Source organism: Sebastes umbrosus, chromosome 9, assembly GCF_015220745.1.
Source record: "Sebastes umbrosus isolate fSebUmb1 chromosome 9, fSebUmb1.pri, whole genome shotgun sequence".
Lineage (NCBI taxonomy): Eukaryota > Metazoa > Chordata > Actinopteri > Perciformes > Sebastidae > Sebastes > Sebastes umbrosus.
Genome location: NC_051277.1, coordinates 4,444,132 through 4,468,150, shown reverse-complemented (window position 1 = coordinate 4,468,150; position 24,019 = coordinate 4,444,132). Strand labels below are relative to the sequence as shown.

At 39.5% G+C, this 24,019-nt stretch overlaps 3 protein-coding genes across 6 annotated transcripts in view; 1 reads left to right on the top strand and 2 right to left on the bottom strand.

Moving 5' to 3' along the window:
• zdhhc9 (zinc finger DHHC-type palmitoyltransferase 9) overlaps positions 1 to 1,702 on the bottom strand; it is a 51,523-nt gene extending 49,821 nt beyond the window's left edge. Inside the window, exons 1-2 of one of the 2 annotated variants that reach the window (XM_037780419.1) lie at positions 1,556 to 1,702; positions 1,365 to 1,463 (exon numbers count right to left, since the gene is read on the bottom strand). The gene's annotated coding sequence lies outside the window, so the exon portion shown is untranslated. Of the gene's footprint in view, positions 1 to 1,364; positions 1,478 to 1,555 lie in introns of those variants that run through there. The other variant, XM_037780420.1, reaches the window with a different exon arrangement.
• sytl4 (synaptotagmin-like 4) lies at positions 1,242 to 17,005 on the top strand. The gene is made up of 17 exons (XM_037780412.1): positions 1,242 to 1,526; positions 4,464 to 4,690; positions 6,179 to 6,394; positions 7,387 to 7,496; positions 7,649 to 7,763; positions 7,855 to 8,010; positions 8,716 to 8,821; positions 8,924 to 9,008; positions 9,117 to 9,211; positions 10,112 to 10,204; positions 10,694 to 10,872; positions 11,223 to 11,325; positions 11,792 to 11,953; positions 14,099 to 14,204; positions 14,293 to 14,401; positions 14,480 to 14,688; positions 16,170 to 17,005. Exons 2-17 carry the CDS (start codon positions 4,557 to 4,559, stop codon positions 16,307 to 16,309), a joined length of 2,118 nt encoding a protein of 705 aa, XP_037636340.1. The 5' UTR covers positions 1,242 to 1,526; positions 4,464 to 4,556; the 3' UTR covers positions 16,310 to 17,005.
• srpx2 (sushi-repeat containing protein X-linked 2) overlaps positions 16,749 to 24,019 on the bottom strand; it is a 22,670-nt gene continuing 15,399 nt past the window's right edge. For all 3 annotated transcript variants that reach the window (XM_037780413.1, XM_037780414.1, XM_037780415.1), the window contains 9 exons: positions 22,788 to 22,865; positions 22,077 to 22,268; positions 20,717 to 20,893; positions 20,309 to 20,432; positions 20,101 to 20,222; positions 19,334 to 19,513; positions 19,095 to 19,228; positions 18,878 to 18,999; positions 16,749 to 17,579 (listed from right to left, as the gene is read on the bottom strand). In XM_037780413.1, the coding sequence (XP_037636341.1) occupies positions 17,399 to 17,579; positions 18,878 to 18,999; positions 19,095 to 19,228; positions 19,334 to 19,513; positions 20,101 to 20,222; positions 20,309 to 20,432; positions 20,717 to 20,893; positions 22,077 to 22,268; positions 22,788 to 22,865 (1,310 nt within the window). In that variant the 3' untranslated portion in view covers positions 16,749 to 17,398. The remainder of the gene's footprint in view (positions 17,580 to 18,877; positions 19,000 to 19,094; positions 19,229 to 19,333; positions 19,514 to 20,100; positions 20,223 to 20,308; positions 20,433 to 20,716; positions 20,894 to 22,076; positions 22,269 to 22,787; positions 22,866 to 24,019) is intronic.

Genomic DNA, 24,019 nt, shown 5'->3' with positions numbered 1-24,019 from the left:
GTATTTTCCAACGCCTTGACAATAAACAATAGGGTGAGTGGGACACTGCATGTGGGACACCTGAGCTCCAGTGGGTCTCCTGTAGGTCTTCCTTAAACAAATAAAAGTCAATAAAACTGTTGATATTTAATGTCTTTCTAATATGCCTAAATGCTTCAAAACTATTATTTATTTATTTATTATTATTATGAAAGTCTTATTGTTTGTTTGATATTGTTCGATTCTCCATGTAACATCCACACATAAGCCTACGTTTTGTAACATCAATAACATTGTAAGTGGTAAAATGAATGCACATTAAGCCTTGAGCGTTTCCTACATTAATTAAGGTTATTTTTAGCATCTTTTAACAGACCTGTCTGTGCCACATTTCAGACATGACTGTCCCACATTAAGAAATAAAGATTTGTCTGAGATAACTTGGCACTGATATGCCTACTATTTCTTTTATGAGTGTGATATCTGCATTTTCTTCTGATTAAGACACATCCTGGGGATGTTGGAGTGACACTGGGTTTGAATTTAAAGGTCCCATATAGTAAAAAGTGAGATTTTCATGTCTTTTATATAATAAAGCAGGTTTAAGTGATATATAAATACTGTGAAAGTATCAAAACGCTCAATATACGGAGAAACACACACAGCCTGTATTCAGAAACTCTGCATTTGAAACAAGCTGTCAGGATTTCTGTCCATTTGTGATGTCACAAATATACAGTATTTAGACCCTTTACACAGATTTAAATGTAAACATTCTAAATGGGTCCCAGTTTATTTCCTGTTGCAGTGTATGCAAATAACATCAGCTGACAGGAAGTACACATGGACACAAGCTGTTGCCTAGCAACGCAATTCCATCAAAATGCGCTAAAACGGAGCATTTCAGACAGAGGGTAAATACAGGCATATTCAGGCCGACCGTATGAGGAAAATAAAGTTTTTTTGAAACAAAGTATGTAAGCATGTTCTAATAGAAACCCAAAATACAAGTATGAACCTGGAAATTAGCACGATATGGGACCTTTAACCCTGCTTTATAATATAAAAGACATGTAAATCTCACTTTTTACAATATGGGACCTTTAATGCATAGGCTGAAAAAAAATGTCCCACATTAGGCTAATTCGCCCTAGCATAGTGTATTATAGGGAACTATCTGTAGTGGCTTTTTTCTCATTAGTATTTGTTCACTGACTGTATTTCTCAGGTTTATTGTCTGACACAGTGAACTCCTTTTCTTAAAAAAAATAAAAGCCCTGCACTTCCTGTTACTGATTGGGATCAGGTTAAAGGGAGCAGAGCAAATTAATGGGCTGTTTCAATCTCAATGGGTCGACTTTTCCACATCCAGCCCTTAAACGCACCTGTCATGGAAACTGTGGAGAGGCGCTCCTGAAGCCGGAGCTGCAAACTTCCCTGATCTTCCGGTAGTCGGGACTCCTCCGGTGAGCGCAGAGTCAACACTGTCTGGAGAAGACGGAGAAGAAGAAGACGTTAGCGGTGGTGAAGTCGACTTCTAACAGCAGGTGTGTGTCAAAAAGGGTGTAAACTTAACTCTATTTTGTATTATTTATCAGCCGATTTCACACTTAAACACATAGTGAAATAATAGAATCGTTTCCTTAAATCTTAATCCTCCACAATCAGATAAAAACAAACTGTTTAGTTAAAAACATCGCAAAGTTTAATGGAGTAACGTTCTCATTTTAAATGTGTCAGTTGGTAACGTACGTCAACGTTCGACCGTTGGAGTCGCAGCCGTTAGAGATCTGTAATTTAAATCTGACATAGTTTAATCTCAGTTTGGTGGTTTGATCTGCTAAAATAAGACGTATTATTATAGTAGTTTCACTCTTTTAATGTAACTTACAGTTTATAAAACATGCTACACCTGTTTCAGTCTCAATGTTTGTTTTAAACTAATCAATTCTTTACAGGATTACTGTAGTTAGTGCTCTACTATCTGTGTGTCATCTGGTTCAGAGAGCATGCGCCATTTCCTTGAAGGTTAAGACACCTGGCAGGTAGTTCTGTTATAGAACTACTGCTAGCTGCTCCAGGCACTCAAACAATGAGGAAAACAACAAGTGTCAAGTTTTCAATGGAAGTTTTGAATTGCAGCTTTTCTCTACTTAACAGGAACTATTTCCTCCTCACTTTAATCTCTTTTGATGCAACTCAAATGGAGCGTAAAGTTTCTGATGGGAACACGACAGACATGGTTAGATTATTAGACAATGGGCCCCTGGACACAGACAAGGGCCCCACCACCCCTCCTACTGTACATAGGAGCAAGACACACAGACTTTATAGATGTTTACCCTTCTTTTTGGTGTTGTTTTGTGTGTCTTTGTAGTTGTTTTGCATCTCTGTGGACATTGTGTGTCTCTTTGTAGTTGTTTTGTGTCTCTTTGTAGCTGTTGTGTGTCACTTTGTAGTTGTTTTGTGTCACTTTGTAGTTGTTTTGTGTCACTTTGTAGCTGTTTTGTGTCTCTTTGTAGTTTTTTTGTGTCTCTTTGTAGTTGTTTAGCATCTCTTTGGTCATTTTGTGTCTCTTTGTAGCTGTTTTGTGTCTCTTTGTAGTTGTTTTGTGTCTCTTTGTAGTTGTTTAGCATCTCTTTGGTAATTTTGTGTCTCTTTGTAGCTGTTTTGTGTCACTTTGCAGTTGTTTAGCATCTCTGTGGACATTTTGTGTCTCTTTGTAGTTGTTTTGTGTCTCTTTGTAGCTGTTTTGTGTCTCTTTGTAGTTGTTTTGTCTCTTTGTAGCTGTTTTGTCTCTTGTAGTTGTTTTGTGTCACTTTATAGTTGTTTTGTGTCACTTTGTAGCTGTTTTGTGTCTCTTTGTAGTTTTTTTGTGTCTCTTTGTAGTTGTTTAGCATCTCTTTGGTCATTTTATGTCTCTTTGTAGCTGTTTTGTGTCTCTTTGTAGTTGTTTTGTGTCTCTTTGTAGTTGTTTAGCATCTCTTTGGTAATTTTGTGTCTCTTTGTAGCTGTTTTGTGTCACTTTGCAGTTGTTTAGCATCTCTGTGGACATTTTGTGTCTCTTTGTAGTTGTTTTGTGTCTCTTTGTAGCTGTTTTGTGTCACTTTGTAGTTGTTTTGTGTCACTTTGTAGCTGTTTTGTGTCTCTTTGTAGTTTTTTTGTGTCTCTTTGTAGTTGTTTAGCATCTCTTTGGTCATTTTGTGTCTCTTTGTAGCTGTTTTGTGTCTCTTTGTAGTTGTTTAGCATCTCTTTGGTAATTTTGTGTCTCTTTGTAGCTGTTTTGTGTCACTTTGCAGTTGTTTAGCATCTCTGTGGACATTTTGTGTCTCTTTGTAGTTGTTTTGTGTCTCTTTGTAGCTGTTTTGTGTCTCTTTGTAGTTGTTTTCCATCTCTGTGGTCATTTTGTGTCTCTTTGTAGTTGTTCTATGTCACTTTGTGTAGTTGTTTAGCATCTCTGTGGTCATTTTGTGTCTCTTTGTAGTTGTTCTATGTCACTTTTTGTAGTTGTTTAGCATATCTGTGGTCGTTTTGTTTCTCTTTGTAGTCATTTTATGTCTTTTTGTAGTTGTTTTGCATCTTTGTGGTCATTTTGTGTCTCTTTGTGGTTGTTTTGCACCTTTCCATAGTCGTTGTGAGTCTCTTTGTGTCTTTTTGCAGTTGTTTTGGTCTCTCTGTAATCATATTATGTATCTCTGTGGTCATTTTGAGTCTCTTCCTGTTTGGTACGTGTCTCTTTGAGTGACATTTTGCAGGTGAAGCCGGGGGGGGGGACCTGGACCTGGACCTGTGCCCAGTATATACTGTAGGCCCTTTCTGTAATCCATCCATAATGACAGATCATGTTGGGATTAAACAAATCGTTAAGCTACTGAACTCCACCCTGTTCTCTGTATCCTTAGAGGGTGGGAACCCTTCATATTAGCCAAGCTCATGTTGTTTTGCCTGCCGCACTGAAAACACAACCTTTCACCCTCGCAGAGGCTTTCTGTGGGATTTTTTTTAAATCCTCCAACATCCTGGTTTAGTCATTTATCATTTTTGGCACGCTAGATAGTTTGCTCCAAAGTTGTAGACTAATTCCTGTCTTCGCATGAAATGGAAACAGGCCTAAGAGTCGGTCTCTGTTGGTTTTGTGTGGTTATCTAGATTCCCATGGACAATCCTTGACTGATGAACATGAGACTTTTTAAATGCAAGAAGGAAGCTGCAACTTGTCCTCCAAAACTATCCATCACATAGTTGCTGTACTGAGGTTTCAGTGTATGGAGGCCAACAGGAAGAGGGAAACGTGGCTCACTCGTATATTAGTCATTTGATTAAGACCACACAGCTGAATGTCTGTACCTTCATCACCGCAGGGCATCACGTCAACAAGTTCCTCTTCTAACTGCATGCTGCTCCCCTCAAGGTTTTTTTTGCAGTTAAATCTGCCAGTTTTTAAAATACAGGTTTTGTCATTATTCATTCAAACTTGTTTACAGTAACAACAGTGGAGAGTTTATTCCTGACATTTTGGAGATCTTCTCGATGCGACAGCGACTGAGTTGAGCCAGTTAACCTGCACTGGATGGTTCATGGTCGAAGGCACGATGCCCGAGGCCGCTGACATGATCAACCTGGGCTTCCTGTCCGACTCAGAGCGGGAGCTGATCCAGGAGGTGCTGCAGCGGGACGAGGAGCTGAGGCAGGCTGAGGAGCTGCGTGTGCGGTGAGATGACAACACTTCCTGTTGATAGTACTAAATAGTTAACTTACTTCCTTTAGTTTTCCCCACTTATTATTGATAAAGGTACCAAGATATGTCAGGTATTTCCAATACATTTAATTCAAACTAATTAATTCAGTTTAAGTATAACCTAACTTGCTCTGTACTTCACAGATATTAACATGTTTTTTCAATGTATTTTTTTATATATATTTTACGATAAGCTTTGATAAAAAAAAAACAATGTTATGTGCTTATGTAGGTATTTAATATCTATTTATTATAGTATGTCTTGTTGTTGGTAGGGCTGGTTATTGAACCTCAGTACTTTTTAATATCATCCAAAATGTGTCCGTAGAATCAAGTATTAAAAACTATAGAGTTGCAAGGATTAATCAATCAATCCATCAGTTGTCAACTATTAAATTAATCGCCATCTATTTTGATAATTGCTCAATCAATTTTAATAATTTAAGAAAAAAAAAAAGTCTAAATTCTCTGATTCCAGCTTCTTAAATGTGAATATTTTCTGGTTTCTTTACTCCTCTATAACAGTAAACTGAATATCTTTGAGTTGTGGATAAAACAAGACATTTTGAGGACGTTTTATAGACCAGTACTACTAATCGATTAATTGAGAAAATAATCAACAGATTAATAAACATTGAAAATAATTGTAAGTTGCAAGTATCAAAAGTTGGGATCAGAAACTTAGTCAGATTTTTATTCTTGTTTACTTGTTGTTTGATAATGATGTTATATATCTAAATTATGATTTTAATTAAATAATTATTTTTATTAACTGTGTTCTTGTACAGCTGCTTGTATTAAGACATTACAGTAAACACTGCACTGAGAAAAAGTAAAAACATGTTTATATTCCTCAAACTACGGTAGTGAAAAGTATAATTTTGGTATCTGTACCGATACCCAGATATGTTATTGGCACCAGTATCAAAGAATTCAAACATTACCCAGCCCTATGTGTTGGGTGTCGAAGACAAATTTACTTTAGAAGCCGTGTGGTGGACCACAGAGATACAGTTTATCTCATATCTTATCGTAATATACAGATGTTTGTGTTGCATTGTGCACTACCTTGGTTTAGGGCTGGGAGCTAATTCAATATTGTCATTTATCGATGTATTTGTATCGTCATGATATGATTTAAATTCTGTTTTTCGTCTTACAAGAATCTGCCAAAATTAGTTTTTAAAAGATTTGCTTTACATTTTTGAAGTTTGTCTGTTGTAATGCACAACTGAAAACATTTCATTATTTATATATATATATATATATATTTTCTTCCTTGTGTAGATGACAGGCCTCTACTTTCACAACTACTGTATATGTAAAACCCCAAAAACGAATGAGGTTTATGTCATTTATCTAAATGTCGTCAAGAGTGATAACGGGAAATCTACAAAAGGTTACAATATTTTAAATCACAGTTTCTTCTCTTTTTTTAATATTTCTGTTGTTGCATCTCAGGAGTTTGAAGACCGAGCTGCAGGATGTGAAGAGGAAAGGGGCCAAACGTGGCAGTGGACGATACAGTCAGCGGAGTTGTGGCCGATGTCTGGAGCCTCTGAGCCGGCTGACTGTTTTCTCCAGCCAGTGTAAAGTTTGCAACCACGATGTGTGCAGCAAGTGCCGAACAGCCCTCCCCAATGGATCCTGGCTGTGCAACGTGTGTGCCAAAGAGTCGTAAGAGATTTTGTTTTGTTTATACTCTCCTTTAAGAATAATTAGTCTTGAACAATTTGTCTTTAGGGTTTATATTATTCAGATTGTCAACAAATCCTGAGAAGTTCCCAGCCCGTTCATGCCTAGTGAAGATGGAAAAGTCACAAGTATATACTTAAAAAAAGATTAATACACATTCGGTGCTGTAAAGAATCTTTTCGGCATATTTTGATGTATGAGGGATTGAATCAAAATAAACTACAGTGCTCATATTTATGGCGATAAAGGGACCCAGCGCAACAGTTCAATGCCACAAGAGTTGATGGAAATTCATGCTGTCTCATTTTTTTTTCGGTAGTGATATATTATAACTAAAAAAACCTAAACCTGACATGAATTTACGTTCATTTTTATTTTATTTTTATTAGTTTTTTTACCCAGGCAACATCGTTTCAGTTTAGTTTTTTCTAAAAGGATTTAGTTTTTATTAAGTTTCAGTTTACTAAAAATATTTTTCACTGCTTATTTTTGTTTTAGTTAACTATAATAACCCTGTATGACACAGAAGAATACACTGTTTCAGGCTTTGGATACACAGATAATACCTGTTACACTCAATTCGTTGTGGGTTTTGGTCTGCTCATGGGATTTAATAAGATAAATAAATAAAATTAAAAACAAATGCATAAAATCCTTTAAAAATAAATAAATGGCCATTTAAAAAATTATTAGTATTTTGTGCTTATATTTATAATCTTGAAATTTATGTTTGTGTTATTGGTTAACAAATATTTAAAATATGCTGCCCTCACAATTACCAATAATAGCATGTGTTGCTGACTGTACTAGATTTATCTCTGAAAACAGTACACAATATGTCATAAGAATATTAATGACCTCACAGAGTGACGGGTAAACATGACCCATTTTCAAATCTGTTATTTAACTGACGAATGAGAGAAAAAAAAATCTTATTTAGACCTTTTTAAAAAGTCTCTCTGTTCTGCTTCTAGGGATCTAAAGAAACTGACAGGTGACTGGTTCTACGATCAAAGGATCAACCGTTTCTCCACGGCGCCTGGTCACGACCTGGTGAGAGTCTCCCTGAAAAAGAGACCGCAGGGTGAGTACAGGAAGAGGAAGTGGGTATCGACCGCTCAGCCAGGAATGTAAACAGCTCTCAGCCGAGGGCCGAATGAAATGCCCACAGTCACAGGAATGTAGTCACAGTTCAGTTGATTGTTTAACTGGTGTGTGATTTGTTCTGTGTTAAAGGGAAGAAACGTGAGACAACAGGAGAGAAGCTGTTAAAAAATACTGAAATGAGCCCAGACCTTCCCACTCCTGTGCCGCGGGTCAGGCAGAAAAATCAGATAACAGATAACAAAGGGTGCGTCATCATTCTTCACCTCAGTTTGGTCAGTTTTAGAAAATGTAAATGGCTTCTCAACCCTTTGGTCGTATTTCATTTTTTGTTACAGTCATTCAAAGGAGAGTTCAGTATCGATTGTTTCGAGGGAATCCGTTGAATCGAAGGAGGAAGTTTTGTCAAAGTCAACACGCAGTGACACAGAGTCCACAGAAACCATCAGTAGCAGTAAAACAGAGTCTGGCTCTGTGAGCCCTGACAAACAAAGGTAAACTCACCTGTAGTTATTCTAAAAAGGTACAAACACAACACAGTAGCTTCAAAGCAACGTTTGAAGCAGGAAGTAGCCATTTCTAAATACAAACTGCATTGTAATTTCAAGTCAAGTCAAGGCAATTGTATTTGTATAGTCCAATATCACAAATTTGCACCAAGGGTTTACAAGCTTTACAATCTGTACAGGATACGACACCCTCGGCCCTTTACAGTACGACCCTCTCATCGGATGAGGAAAAACTCCTCAAATAACCTATTTTAAGACGGAGAAAAAGACAAAATCCTTTAAAAAATCAGATAAATCACAATATTTATTTTTTACTACACATTTGGATTAGTTGGCCTGCAGCCTAAACCTCATAGTTTCCTCTAGAATAAGATAATTCTGTTATATTGGAGATATAAAATTCAAATTATGTTATTTAAATAGCAGTAAAAAGATTGCAGTATATGTAGTTTTCAATCAAACTTAACCTAAAAAGTATTTCTGATTCATTATATGTAGATGGGTTCTGAACAGGACGGCCCTTTTAATGAAATAATTTACTCGTGCATGGACGTAAACCTGCAGACATGTCTTAGGATGAGAGTCATGTAGACACTCGGTCACCCACAGAAATTTAAAAAAGTCTTTTTCTATGTATGTGAATGTAAAAAGTCGTAGCTGTAAATAATAATGATTCGTATCATCACACAGGAGAGAGAACCGCTCGGCTACGTCCAGCCCAGCAGGGTCCAGTGTTTCCAGTCTGACCGCTCCAGTCCACATTAGCGTCGACGACGACGACTCGGAAGCTCACGCCGTACGACTCTTTCAAGTCACGTGGTCGTGTTTCTGTCTCAAAGTATTTTTAATATCTTCTTTTCTGTGACTGTGACTCTCCCCGTTTCTGTCACTACTACAGGAAGTGAAACCGGTCGGTCCGAACCCGGAGATAGATGTTGACAGACTTTTCAAGAAGAGCGTCAAACGATCCCAAAAACCCTCTGGTTAGTATCTAATATTACCAAGTGCAATCCTGTTGTTCTTCCTCCAGAATCCAATGAAAAACAGTGTTTGTATCGCAGCTTACTTGTTGGTCTGAATGTTTGTATCAGAGTACACATCGACACTGGACCTGCGTGATGGACGTAACAAACCTGAGGCCTCGATGGGCAAGAGGAGTCGTTCTGTACCAGGCCTGGACATACAGGTCAGGACTCTTATAAACTGTTTTCCCATGAATCTGTTATGTTGACATTGTTACGTTGACTGAAATGCCTGGAAGTGGATTTTTTCTTGCCATATTAGTAAAACATTGGCTTCTGTTTTGCACCAAAATGAGGAAACCTCAGTGTAGGAACCCGCATCTGATCCTTCTACTATTTCTTTTCTTTATGTTTTTTTCAGCATCCCCAGCACTACTACATATGAATGATGTTAGATAAAGCTACCATGCAGCAATAGAGCAGAAGGTCTCCAGTAGGGCTGCACAAATTAATCCAAATTTTATCGAATTTGCAATATGGCTTACTGCAATTTTCCAATCACAGGAAGTGTAATATTTCTTAAAAAGGCGAAATGTGTGTCAAAATACCATTTTAACTTAAATATTGCCGTGCTGCAGAGAGGTCCCGGCCTACACATCTACAAACGTCTTTGTTTGGTACAGATCCCTGCAAAAATCACATAATAATCATTTTAATTTTTCAATGAAAATAAGAATATTAATGTAAAAAATGATCATTCCCTCTAATATTGCAAATCATATTGCAATATCACTCAAAATAATTGCATTTAGATATTTTTTTTTAAAATGGTTCAGCTGTTTTAAAGCCTCTTACTCAAAAGGCAATTTTCAGGCTATTTTTTGCTTCTTCTGTGGTGGATAATTTCCTGTGTTATTTGTTGAACATCATGATCAAATGGAGGCCGTCCTCTGATTGTAAGAGATAACACTAAAGCATTTGATGTTTCAGAGAGTTTAACATTTTTGTGCTATTTAAGTTGACTATAATTTCACTAAAATAGTGTGATTATTGCAAACCACAAAAATCTAATGAGGGTAAGAACAAATCCCAGTGTGTGTCTAATGTTCATTATGTTGCCACAGGAAGCCGGAGAGGAGGAGGAAGATATCGACAGCTTGGTTAGCTTTCATAAAAGGACGATGGCTTCCAGCTCCTACAGCTTGCACAGCTCAAAGGTAAAGTATTGACATTTCTCTCACACAGCTCACATTTAGTCCTCTAAAGGCCCTTTGAAGAGCAGCTCATTATGTCTCTCAGAACGGAACTAATGTTAGATAATCTCAACGAGCAGCTATAACCTCAGGATATCCTCCAGCGAGCTAGGAAGTGTGAAATTGACGTGTAAAAGTCTACCAAAATGTTTCTATAGTTACCACAGCAGCCTCCGGAGAGCAAAGCTGAGGCCAGCATGACTTTCACGCTGTCACTCTGGATTTAGATATTGACAGAAACATGCTGATCTTTGCTAATTTGTTTGTCCCCTTTCTGTTAACCCTCCAGCATTTATGTGTTATTTCTTTGTTTCCATGTTATTCCTATTATTTTCAGCAGTGATCTGAAGCCTTTAGTCTGTCCAAACATGATCAATATTTGGTATTAATGAAACAAACACAGGAGTTGTTGACGATTATCTATTTAGTTCAGGTGTATGTATGTTTCTCCAGAGCACGCTGGGCAGCCTGATGAGTATTTACAGCGAAGCAGGAGACTATGACAGCGTGGAGGTGAGCGGAGACCTCGTCTTCTCTCTGAGCTACGACGAACACACCCAGAGCCTCTACGTCATTATCAAGGAGTGCAACGGGCTGGCCTGCGGGGATGCCTCCAAGCAGCTTTCCAACCCGTAAATATTAAAAACGTTTTTCAACCAAGATTAGCTGTTAATGTGAAGCTGCGCGAGGCAAAACGCATCATTTTGAAGCACAAACTTTGAGCCTTCAGAGAGCAGATTGTGGTTCTGCAACGGACACATTGTTCCAACCGCACGCATACACACCCGTCAGTGATGTTAACACAGCTTTGATCAGTGTAGATAAGAAGCTGCAGTGTTTACTAAAAGTCTTGATAATCACATCCCAGAGGCGATTACTTGAGCTTCACAGGAAATTGAATGTCAACAGATATTTTTCACAGCATATAGTGAGTAAATACAGCAAAAGAACCAGCAGCCATGTATCTGTTTCTGTGTTTCAGTTACGTCAAATGTTATCTACTTCCGGACAAATCCCGCCAGAGCAAAAGGAAGACGAGCATCAAGAGACACACAGTCAACCCCGTCTACGACGAAACACTGAAGGTGATGGTTTATAAGTGGCACCGCTCTAACTGCACGGCTGACTGTTGACCTTATCCTGTTGACTTAATGACACTCCCTGATTAGTGACCTTGCGCCATGCCTGCTGCAAACAGTGACCACGCCTACAGAGATTGATATTGACATTGCAGATTAGAATAGCTGTTGTCAAATATTGGTTTTGGTACAATGTGGAGAGACAGCTTAAATACTGTGGCAAACAAAATTGCTGAAAGGGAAGCGGCCGGATGAATCAATTTGTGCAGAATTAAGACTGTAATTTTGGATTTGCTCTTTAAAAAGAGGAAGGTAAATTATTTTAGATGCAACTAAGATATGAATTCATCTTCTGCTTTAATCTCCATGATTTATTTAAAACTCACTCAGCACCAGAGCATTGAAATTATGTAATGTTTCAGTATTGAGACAAACCCTTTGATCAATCCCATCTTCTCCTCCTCATCAACAGTACTCAATCAGCCGCACTCAGCTGTCCACCCGCTCCATGTTGATATCCGTCTGGCATCACGGTCGCTTCAGCCGCAACGCCTTCCTCGGAGAGGTGGAGATCCCCCTGGACACCCGAGACCTCGACACCCCGTACGTGGACCGCGTGGCTCTCATGGCGAAGGTACTGTAGATCAGAGAAACTGGATGTAGTTTTTCTTCAGCAGACTATGACGACCTCTTTGCTAAAGGTGCCCCGTGAAGTTTTATGTTTACATTCAGTGTTGCTCACCCAATCGCATTATGTTAAAGGTCCCATATTGTAAAAAGTGAGATTTTCATGTCTTTAATATTATTATTAAGCAGGTTTAAGTGCTATATAAATAATGTTAAACTATCAAAACGCTCAATATACGGAGAAATACACACAGCCCGTATTCAGAAATTGTGCGATTGAAACAAGCCGTTAGGATTTCTGTCCATTTGTGATGTCACAAATATACAATATTTAGACCATTACACGGTTTTAAACGTAAACATTCTAAATGTGTCCCAGTTTATTTCCTGTTGCAGTGAATGTTAATAACATCAGCTGACAGGAAGTAAACATGGACCCAAACTGTTGCCTAGCAACGCAATTCCGTTGAAATGCGCTAAAATGGAGCGTTTCAGACCGAGGTGAATACAGGTTTATTCAGGAAGACCGGATGAGAAAAATAAAGTTTTTTTTTTAACATTACAGCATGTAAACATGTTATAGTAGAAACACAAAATACACGTATGAACCTGAAAATGAGCACGATATGGGACCTTTAATACATTTCGTTTCTCATAAAAAACTTCTATGTAGATGTGTAAAACACTTCTTGTTCGTAAACACGGATGTGCCGTGTTGTTGATGTTTACTACCAAGCAGTCTAATAGAGGTGATAAACGCTACAGGATACCTCTTGAGGATGGATTTGTTGACATAATGTAAACATCTCCAGGACATTTAAAGGCGTCTGTGGAGTTTGTTTCTACACAAAGTTTCTGTTTACTTTCATTTTTTTCAACCTTTTATTTATTCACTGAGAGCAATGCTCTCTTTTCCAGGAACAACCTGATGATCACATTCACACAGTTACACATTCGCACCTGGATGTTGTCCAGTACAATCATAGTCTGTTGCTCAAAGGCACCTCAGTGGCGGTAATAAGGAAGGGGCAAGTGCTGCTTTTCACTTTTCCCCACCCTGATTTATCCTGCTGTTCCGGGGAATTGAACCGACCGGTCACAACAAGCTTGCTTCTCTAACTAGGTCACCACTTTGTGTTTATCCTCGCGGTTTTAAACATTGTGTTGAATGTATTTCCTTCCTCATAAAACATTCGCAAGAGTTTCATTTGCGATTTTTCTTAAAACCTGCAGTCTTCTTCCGTGTCTTTGCTGGTGTATTGCGGTGTTTTCATAGTGCCGTGAGATGTAGATCAGTAGAACAGTGTGAAACCATTGGCAGTAATGTCAAACCACGTCACCTGCATCCACATGCAACTTAGTGTTTGTGCACGAGATCAAACAAAAACGGGACCCACGTGTAAAATATTGCTGCATAGGGGTACCTTTTGAACTTGTAAATATGTATTATAAATATTGTTACGAACATGTTTAATATTATGTGGAATACCGTTTGTCAGAGAGAACTAAAGTCTGACAATCAACACTCTTAAGTGAGTAGTCAAATGAACACACAAAGTGTTCCAAAAAGGTAAACTCATGTGTGCCAAAATGCACATAGACTGGGTATAAAAACTGGATAGATTGTCTGCCATATTTGACAGAACTAATCAGTGCTGATCAGATGATGATCAGAAGCTATGATAAAGAAGCTGTGTTTTTTTTTGTTTTTTTTACCGGTGCACTTCATCGTGTTTAAAATGACACTGAGTGGCCCAAAGGTCAAATCAAAACAAGGTGAAGCTATTGATCAGCTGTGAGGAGCAGAGACTGGCCTGTATATAGGTCTTGACTCACAGATATATGGACGTCAAAGTATATGCTGGCAGATGTGCAAAAATACTAAGATTGTGTTTGAGGTCATTTAGAAAGATATTTTGTCGAGCTAAAAACTCTCGTAACCTAAAACAGATGTTGGTGAATTGTTAATCTGCACACTTCTTTTTCTAGTCTAGTAACCAAATTCAAAGAAACCTTTTATAAATATGGTTGTTAAATGTCAAATTTCGGCATCAACCTCAGCCATCCAGTGTTTCAGGTTTTAGTGTAGAGGCCTACATGTTAGTATATAGTGTTTCTCGTGTCCTAAATATAACGTACCTTTCTTAAACAGTCAGCCTCTGCCGGGCCGTCTTCAGCTTTCGCCCAGTACAAAGGAGAGTTGGTGGTCTGCTTGAAGTATGTCACACCTAAAAAGACAGCAACGGAGAAAAGCAAAGGTAAGACTATGACAAGAAGCTCTGACTGTGTTTGATACACTTTGCCTTCATTTTCTAAGAGCGTCCTTCTTCTTCTTCTTCTCCTAAGGCAAAAAGGCGGCGATGGAGGGAGTAGGAGAACTGCACGTCCTGATTAAAGAGGCCAAGAATTTGATGGCAATGAAACCAGGAGGCACCTCAGACAGCTTCGTAAAAGGGTTAGTGATAAAATGACGCGTTGCATTCCCCATACAGGCATTTCTCTATTCAGGACCTGACTGTGTGTGGTTGTGCAGGTATTTGTTCCCAATTACAGCAAAGAGCACAAAGAAGAAGACTCCGGTGGTGAAGAAGAACCTGAACCCCCACTATGACCACACGTTTGTGTACAAGGAGCTGGCTCTGGAGCAGCTTCAGGATATGAGTCTGGAGCTGACGGTGTGGGACCGAGAGGCCATATCCAGCAACGAGTTCCTGGGAGGAGTTCGTCTCAGCTCCGGAGAAGGTAAAAGAGATTTTCCTTTTTTTCCCTTTCCTTTGCTTTTTAGGGCCTACATGTATGAAGTGGTTTCACTCCTTGTGTGTTACTTAAACAAGTGCTGTTCTGTGAGATCTTGTTAGGCCTGTTGGTTAACTGTGTGTATCGTATTGTAAATAGATGAATCCACCTTTAGTAAATGGCACTATAGCTGTCGGAGTGAGCCGCCGTTTATTTTAGGGATTTAGTGAATGTCTTTTTGCTTAACTAAGATTTTTTAGGAGGTAGATTCTTTTGTTTGTTGTTTTGGCCTTGGTTCACCCTGGATTATACTGCTCCAACCTTTTTGTGGTAGTAAATATTTGATTTGGGTACATTTTAGGGCTGCAACTAATAACTGTTTTCATTGTCGTTTAATCTGTCGATTATTTTTCTTGATTAATCGATTAGTTGTTTGGTCTATAAAAGGTCGGAAAATGGTGAATAAAGGTCGATCAGTGTTTCCCAAAGCCCAAGATGACGTCCTCGAATGTCTTGTTTTTTCCACAACTCAAAGATATTTAGTTTACTGCCATAGAGGAGTAGGAATCAGAAGTTGCTTGTTCACAGTGACACCTGTGACCGTTAATTCAACGTCACAAGACTGAACGTGATTGACAGGCATGTTGATTAACGTCAGCAACATTAGCCAGCTAAAACCACAATATCACTATATATATATATATCACATGCTTGGCAGTAACGTTAGCTTACCAAACGAAGGTCCCTCCATGAATCGAAGGCCCGGCTGATGTCGATTCTGCAGTGTTAACTTTTCCTGCTTCACCCTCCCGACGGTGGTCAGAAGGAATAGGGGAGATGCCGTAGTTTTGGTCTCCTGGGCCGGAGTCGATACCGTTACTCGCTCTGGAGTTAACCCCCGCTGTCACTCAGCTGCAGGGAAACAAGACACATTTCTGCACAAACTGAAACTTCCACTGTACATTCACTTGATATTCTCAGAGCTAAATGAACTCTCTTCTGCTCCACTGCTGGCAAGTTTCGCCGCCGCTCACTCTCTCTTGCTTCACCACTCACTTCCCAGGTGCATTCACACTCCCACAACACTACTCCACCCTGCCCCCTTCTTAAAAAATTACTCAAAATAGTTGCCGATTAATTTAATAGTTGACAACTAATCGATTAATCGTTGCAGTTTTAGTACCTTTTTTAATGTTGCACTCCTACCCCCTCTAGATGTGGGTGTAACATTGGAGTAAAGGAGAATTTAATTAAGCTCCATAAAAAGAGAAAGTAATACCATATCTACCCTTCTGTAGTTTATAGCATAATTGCCTTTGTGAGAGAGACACACGCTTAATTTTAGATTACTGCTGAAGCACATAATAGAGCTTCCATGTGTGTGAATATATTCAGTGAGTAAAAGGAATTTGTCATCATTAATAGTAAAAAAAAAAAAGACTTATTTTACCTTCAGGATTACATTCATGTAATCTTCTCTCCTGCAGGCTCGGTGAAAATAGGGAAAGTGGAAGTGGAAATGGACTCGGTTGGAGAGGAAGTCAGTCTGTGGATGAAGATGATGCAGTACCCGGACTCCTGGGCGGAGGGCACTCTTCCACTGCGCTCCACCATGACGGCCAAATGAGGACAGCCTGGACCCTGAAAGAGTCCAGAGAGACTGAGAGGGGGGGGGGAGCTGTGAGACAAATATATGAGATTGTGGATTATTCTATTTTTTCAATCTTATTAGACCAGAAGCGTGTCTACTGAAGTGAGCCAACGCAGCTGATTGAAGCAGACACACAGTTCACTGACCACCTGCCTCTCTGTGTGGGGTTCATCTTTAGCACCGTTACACCTCCTCCCCCCCCCCTCTTCTGACCGCAGGCTACTGTTGATAAATGTACCAAAACACATCACAACACTAAACTTTATTTTAAGAGCATTGACACAGTCATTTTTATGTTTTTATGTTTATATTATTGCAATTCAAATTCATGCAGACTTAGCAGAGAAAGATTGTTGCAGTTGTTCTTTATAATTGTGTACAGAATTACGCTGATGCGTGGGAAAACAAGTCATTATAAAACTGGTATTATACATTTTTATTTCTGGTGTTGCATCCAACAGATTGAGCTACAAATTGTAATACTATCATGCAAAGAATTATATTTATAGAAGTTGCATATAAACCCTTTTTTTGAAATTATTAAATTTTGTCTATTTGCAGATATATAAATGTAGATTTTTAACTTTTAACTTTGTGTGATCAGACTGGTGTTTACCTCGAGGTTGCCATGAATATTCTGTTCACCCAATAAAAAATGCACTAAACCACAAAGACGTGCTTCATCGTCCATACCAGCTGGATTTAAAAATCAAGTGTTCCTCAGTAGTCTTCTGTAGAAATGGTTTTCATTAAATATCAGATCAGAACAGGGGCTCCTCTGCAAAACTACTAATCATGTATCCAACCTAATGTTATGGTTCAAAATGTATTTCTTTACTCAAGCTTGTCTGTATTTCCTGGCCTCCGTGTCTCTCAGATGATTAGATAACAGTGCTAGCACTTCAGTGTTGTTTAGTGATCACATTTGAACACGAGGAACGTCCTCTTTTTCCCCTCCTAATGTCTCCCTGGACCTGGTTTCTGGTTGTTTGTCCTCCTTCCTCGTCGTGTGTTTAGTTAATACTGATGAGTTTATCGCTGTGGCAACCGGGGACGTTTATTAAATCAGTCACAGAAGTCCCTGTGGAGCTCCAGCTTCTCTCGCTCCTCCTCGTCCAGCAGGAAGCTGTCGACGTAGGAGAACAGCTCCTCCGACCCCATCGGGTGGATGAAGCGCTCTCGGTCCATTCCGAACTTGTCCAGCAGCAGCATGCTGAAGTAGTATCTGGAGATTCTGAACACTTGTCTACGGAGAGAGACACACATTTGATAATTAAAAGGAACACTCCAACAACTTTGATAAAGATATTAAAGCTGCTATAATCAATATTTTTGTAACAAAGGGATTAGGGGGTTGCTCATAGTGACCGATCCACAGATGATTATTATCCCACTCTGCAGTTTCCCCTCAGCTCTACAGAGCTTTATAATGTCTTTCACCTCAAAGTTTTGGTTTTCTGGTCAGCACCTTAAAGGAACAGTGTGTAGGATTTAGTGACATCTGGTGGTGAGGTTGCAGATTGAAACTAATTTAAGCCTGTCCCGCGTGCCAAGCGTGTGGGACAGGGGTCAGCAACCTTTACTATCAAAAGAGCCATGTTAGGCAAAAAAATAAAAATCTGTCTGGAGCCGCAAAACATTTGATCGTTGTGATGAAGGTAACACAGTTTATAGTATCTAAGTTTAATGCAGTGAGGGCCAAAGTGCAAATGTACTACGGAGTATTACGGCCACACTGAGGGAAAAAACATCTGAGATTTCCAGAATAAAGTCATAACTTTATGAGAAAAATTGGAAATTACACGTAAAATTACTATTTTATAATATTATGACTTTATTTTCATAATATTCTGACTTTTTTTCTCGTAAACTTTTGACTTTATTCTCGTAATATTATGACTTTATTCTCTCTTTTATCACATTCATGGTGATATCCTCTGATGTCCCTGTTCAGATGTAAACACTTCCCTCAACTACTTCTACCCTTAGTGATGTCTGATTGCCTACATTTCCCAGAGTGCTTTGCATTACACTAAAGAATGTGCCTCAGTATGCAGCTCTCACTCTGCTGCTGTGGGGATTTTGTGTGTCAGTGGAGAGACTGAAGAGATTTTCCAGTCTGGAAAAAGTGAGCAGCAGCAGCACCCCTTACTCACATTACACATTTGGTGGAATAAAAAATCCAGATAAACTAATTCCTACATGCTGGTGCAAACTTTAAAAGAATCTCTTACTCAGTGATTCTCATGACAACCAAAGCCAGATGTTTACTATGGATGTTCTGTCAAAATCCCATTACTGCTATTTTTAACAGTGTTAATCCTTCAAGTGGATTTTTTTTCCACAGAGGATACTTTTTATTTGGAGGCTTGACATTTAAATAGAGTGACGAGAAACAGCTCCTTACTATTAATGAGAATGGGAGTTATATAAACTAAATGAACCCCCCTCCACACACACACACACACACACACACACACACACACACACAGAAAGAACTATAAAACTGCTGAATAACTAAGTGATGAAGTGTCTCACTGTTACCTCAAACCCTCGATGACCTCAGAGCTGAGCAGATTCTCTTTAATGCGACCCGTCTCTCGAGGCGGAGAGCCCAGGAGCTCGATCACGGTTACATGTCGCAGGTCTAATCCACAGTCGGATTTCTGCTCGGAACAAGAAAAACAGATGTTGAGTTTTTCTCTTTTTTTTGTTGTTTTTTATTTAAACTTCCTGCAGCAGCAAAAAAACATGTCCTCACTTGTATCATGATGTTCTGCAGCTGGTAGTCTGGGTCAGATATGTTGGGCGCAGACAAGATCAGCAGCCTCCTCTTCTCATAGAACTGATCCAGGAGAGCGGAGAACGTCTTTACGTTTGATTCAATCTCCATCGCTACAAACACACAAAGTCACATCCTGCATTTATTTATACCGTCTTACATTTTATGTTTATGCAGCAAATTCCTCAGCATGATTTGCAACTTTCGTGCAGACTCACGAACACACTCGGCAGGCTCTCCTCCCCAGTTACGGTTGAACTGGCAGACGCGACTAGAGACGCCCCTCAGTTCATATCCTCCGTCGCAGTGGTATTCACACGTTGCACCGTAGTTGTTCCCGTCAGAGGAGCAGGTGAGGTAGCCGTACAGAGGCGCAGGTAGAGCTGAACATCTTCTCACTGGAAATAAGAAATCCAATGTGTCATCCAAGTTATAATGCTGTCTTTAAGTTGAAGAGGACCTATTGTGCTTTTTCCTTTTGTGTAGTTTTTTGTGCATTTAAAAGGTCTGCAAATTTACACAGCCCAAAGTAGTAATTTTACGTGTTATTTTCTTTTTTTTCGTAAAGTTATGACTTTAATCTCGTAAAAATTATGACTTTATTTCTCGTAAAGTTATGATTTTATTCTCATAATATTGCGACTTATTTCTCGTAAAATTATGACTTTATAATCGTAATATTACTACTTTTTTTCTTGTAAAGTTATGACTTTATTCTGGAAATCTCAGATTCTTTTTCCCTCAATGTGGCCCTAATACTCCGTAGTACATTTGCACTTTGGCCCTCACTGCATTAGACTTATATATTATATACTTAGACTATAAGTATACCTTCATCACAATGATTTTTTTTTTTTCTTTGCCTAAAAGGTTGCTGACCCCTGTTCTAGTAGAAAAAACCCAAATACAAGTATGAACCTGAAAATGAGCATAATAGGTCTTCTTTAATGTGTAGTATTTAAACTCATTTCATAAGTCAACTCACCCTCAACACGTACTATAAACTTGCAGGCCGCTCGGTTCCTGGCTTGATCGTACACTTTGTATCGGATAATGCTCGCTCCCTCTTTAAAGTCGGTGCCCGGCTCCTGGCCGACTAATATCACTCTGCAGAGAGAGACGAGTACATAGAAGTGAAGGCTGAGTGTTTTATGCCATTTTCAGGTGAACAGGAAAGGAAAGTAGAGACATACTCAAGTAATTTATCAGCAGTATCTTTAGCAGCGGGCGGGTCCCAGGTCACCGTAGCAGAGAGTTTTCCAGGCTCGGCGACCTTGAGTCTGGACGGAGGACACTTGATCTTTGGAGGTTCTGTATCTGAAATAAACATTTGGAAAATTACAACATTAGGAAGTTTATCCAACTGTAGCAGTCGTATAGAGCAGAAGACTGAAAGACAGCAGCTCTGGATTCAATCCAAAGAACAGATGAGCAGGAAATACGCTTGTTGTTGTGTGACTGGACACACACTGACTTGTGAAAGAAGAATGAAAAACTAGACCGCAACACAGATGGCCTCCATGTTGTTGGCAGTAAGTTAAGTTGACAGTTTAAACATCTGGTTAGCTTTACATCTTCAAAGATACGACCTCGATTCATACCTTCACAATTTGGCTGTCCTCCGCTCCACGACCCCCCGCGCTGACAGGTGCGTGAGTGTTCGCCCTCGATGCGATAGCCGCGGTCGCAGGTGAAGCTACATATGGAGTCCACCATGAAGCCGTGAGTGCAGGTGTATCGGCCGTATGGAATGGGGTGCAGCACACGGCAGCGCATCTCTGGAGGAACATCAACCACACAGACAACACAGTATGTTGAGGTCAAGGGTCGAAACAATCACAGAATCAATATACTGTATATCTTAAAGGATGAGGCTGCAACAAATCCTGTTAAAGACCAAAACCAACATTGTGTTCGTCTCAATACTTTTCCGACTGACCAAGTTTATCTGTTGCTCTAACCGTCCCAAGCTTTCGTGCCTACTGAAGACGTAAATCTTTATAAGCAGGTCATGAATTATTACTTCCATTTTCAAAAAAAGGCTAAATAATTTCCTAAAACAGCTGGGCACTCTAGGTTTTAGCAAATGTCAATCAAACACCAGCTGTTAATAGTGCGTTTGTTGGGGACTATTTTTAGCAGCGGATGAATACACATTTTGTGCACTATTGAGATTTGACCATAGACTGTATATAAGAAATGGATATAGTGACCGTGACGTCACCCCACTGGTCTGTGGACTGCCGTTTTGAAGCCTCCAGTTCGGCATTTTGGCCGTCGCCGTCTGTTTTTTTGCAACCAGAAGTGACAAAAGAGGGTGGAGCTAAGTACAACCGAGCGCTGAATAAGATGTTTTTAGGCGACCAAAATGTTATAATTAACTTTCATGAACTGACAATACACTGTGAAAGAGTTAAACACGGACAACTCTCAGACCGGACAACGCCGTGGTAGCGACCTGTCAATCAGAAGGTAGCCCCGCCCTAAAGCATCCCCTGCTTTATGGTCTATTTGACTCTAAATGGGACCATAATTTACTAAATGAACATCATGCTGTATTGAAGAAGACTTGAAACTAGTGATTGAGACCATAAACTCATGTTTACAATGTTTACTGAGGTAATAAATCAAGAGAGAAGTAGGCTCATTTTCTCATAGACTTCTATACAATCAGACTTCTTTCTGCAGCCAGAGGAGTCGCCCCCTGCTGGCTGTTAGAGAGAATGCAAGTTTAAGGCACTTCAGACTTGGTTTCACTTTTCAAAACTGGAGGTTGCCCAGTGGATTTTACAGCAGCAGGATGGTTTATGTGGTATCGACTCAAATTAAAATACAATGGAAATGTTTATGGTAATCGAGGGAGATGTCAGCTAGTACGATGGTACGTTTTGAATAAGGAAGACGTAGAATATCTCCAGATTCATCCTCATATGTGAATTTAAAGTCTCAACGTCCACATACGGCGGCAGTAAGCGGTCCCGGACCAGCGTCGGTTGGCGAGGCAGTGAATCGAGCTCTTCCCCAGCAGTCGGTATCCTCGATCACAGTTCATCTCGCAGCGGGTGCCCAACGTGCTCGTGTAGGCCACGCCTCGAGGGGAGTGGCAGGTCACCTCGCCATTGGTCAGACCCGGAGAGTGACACCAGTTAGGGTCTGCGGTTAAAGAGAAACCAACATCTGTGTGAAGCACTAATGGTGGAAAGCAAGAAACTGAAGTGTCTTATACTTGGATATCAAGTATAAGGCTAAACCACCACAGAGAGCTAATAGAGCAACGACCAAGCAAAGAAAACACTGAAATTGTCGAAAAAGAAGCCTACTAAATATGTATGATTGTTAAAATTAAAAAGACAGAGAATTGTATTCCTAAAAATAATAGGAAAACTAATTTCTGATGCAATATTCACAGGCAATAATGTCCTCAAAATCCATCCAAATCTTTTTTTTTTTCCAACCTTTTGCAGTTATTGCGTTCACTATTTGGGTTAATTGTACAATTTATCGGTTGTTCTATATAAAAATTGTTATGAATTGAATGTAATATGCAATATCCCTAAAATATGTCACTTAGTCAGGGGTCATCATTTTACTCAATGATAGAAAAGGGGTCCCTTAAGTAAAAAAGGTTGGGAACCGCTGCCCTAGTGAGTGTGTGTTTTTCCATATACTCACTTTTGTAGTCTAGTTGAGGAGTGTGGTCTTCTTCTACAAAGTCATTGTAGCCGTCATACTCTGTGGTCCCAGAGCCAGCTGAAAAAACAAACAGACAAACCTTTAACATTTCTTATGTGACCACATGATCTCGTCTCCATAACTTCTTCTCAGGTTTCCTTTTAACTCAAGCTCAATAACATTCCTGTCCACAGACACCTGGATTTGCAATCAGTGATGCTGACAGAAACTCACTGAAGGTTTTTAAACCTGAGAGCCAACATTGTGTAGAATACTGTTAGGTGCCTACTACACTCACTAGTAGGTTTTATCATCTATTCACATGGTAGATGACCGAAAGACAGCGACCTCTAGTGACCGTAGTAGTTATGACAGGAGCATAAGTCAGGCGCTGTAGTGTAGACAACGTGAAGCTCCATATGTAGTGGAGGGATTTCACCCAGGAGACCCATCCCGTTTGAAACCCACAATGTGTAGCTGTCTTTGTGTTCATAGTTATTTTAACGCAAAACAAACTGTTTTTTTTGCCTAACCCTAAAGAAGTTGTAGTTTTGTTGCCTAAACCTAACTGTTTTTTTTGCCTAACCCTAAACAAGTTGTAGTTTTATTGCCTAAACCTAAAGAAGTTGTAGTTTTGTTGCCTAAACCTAACGAGTAATATTTGTCTGTGTTCAAAACATGACGTTTCATTCAGTTTTACGTGTTAGAACGTTTTGCTTTTAAGTTTCACTTTCACTTTTACAACGTAGTAGGCGTAGTAGGCCCCTACTGACCCACATCTATGGTGCTTATAGCGACTGATAACGCATATTTAATGGCCTGATAACAGTCGAATCGTGTGCAACACCGAGGGCTAATTTTACAGGAGGGAAACTACTATACAAATTAGGACAAACTGCACGTTTTCATTACTCACTTCCCTCTTACTCATCACTATTCATGTAATGAGCAGAAGGGCGTGTGTACTGTACTACGACCTTCATTCTACATTTCTGCACAATAAATCCTTTTCACTGTCATCCTCCTCGCTCAGCAGTTGTGGTTCAGGCACATAAGGTCTCCATGTTTAGAGCTGAGAGCCAAACTTTCCAGCCTGTCACCCTCCCACCCCCGTCTCGAGGCAGTTCCTGCTTCCTTTGCTTCAGCTCTGCTTTCTGGCCCTCAACCAAACAAAGTTAACTTTTAACACAGTTTCTATTAATAATAATAGTTGTAATAAACAATGATGCCTC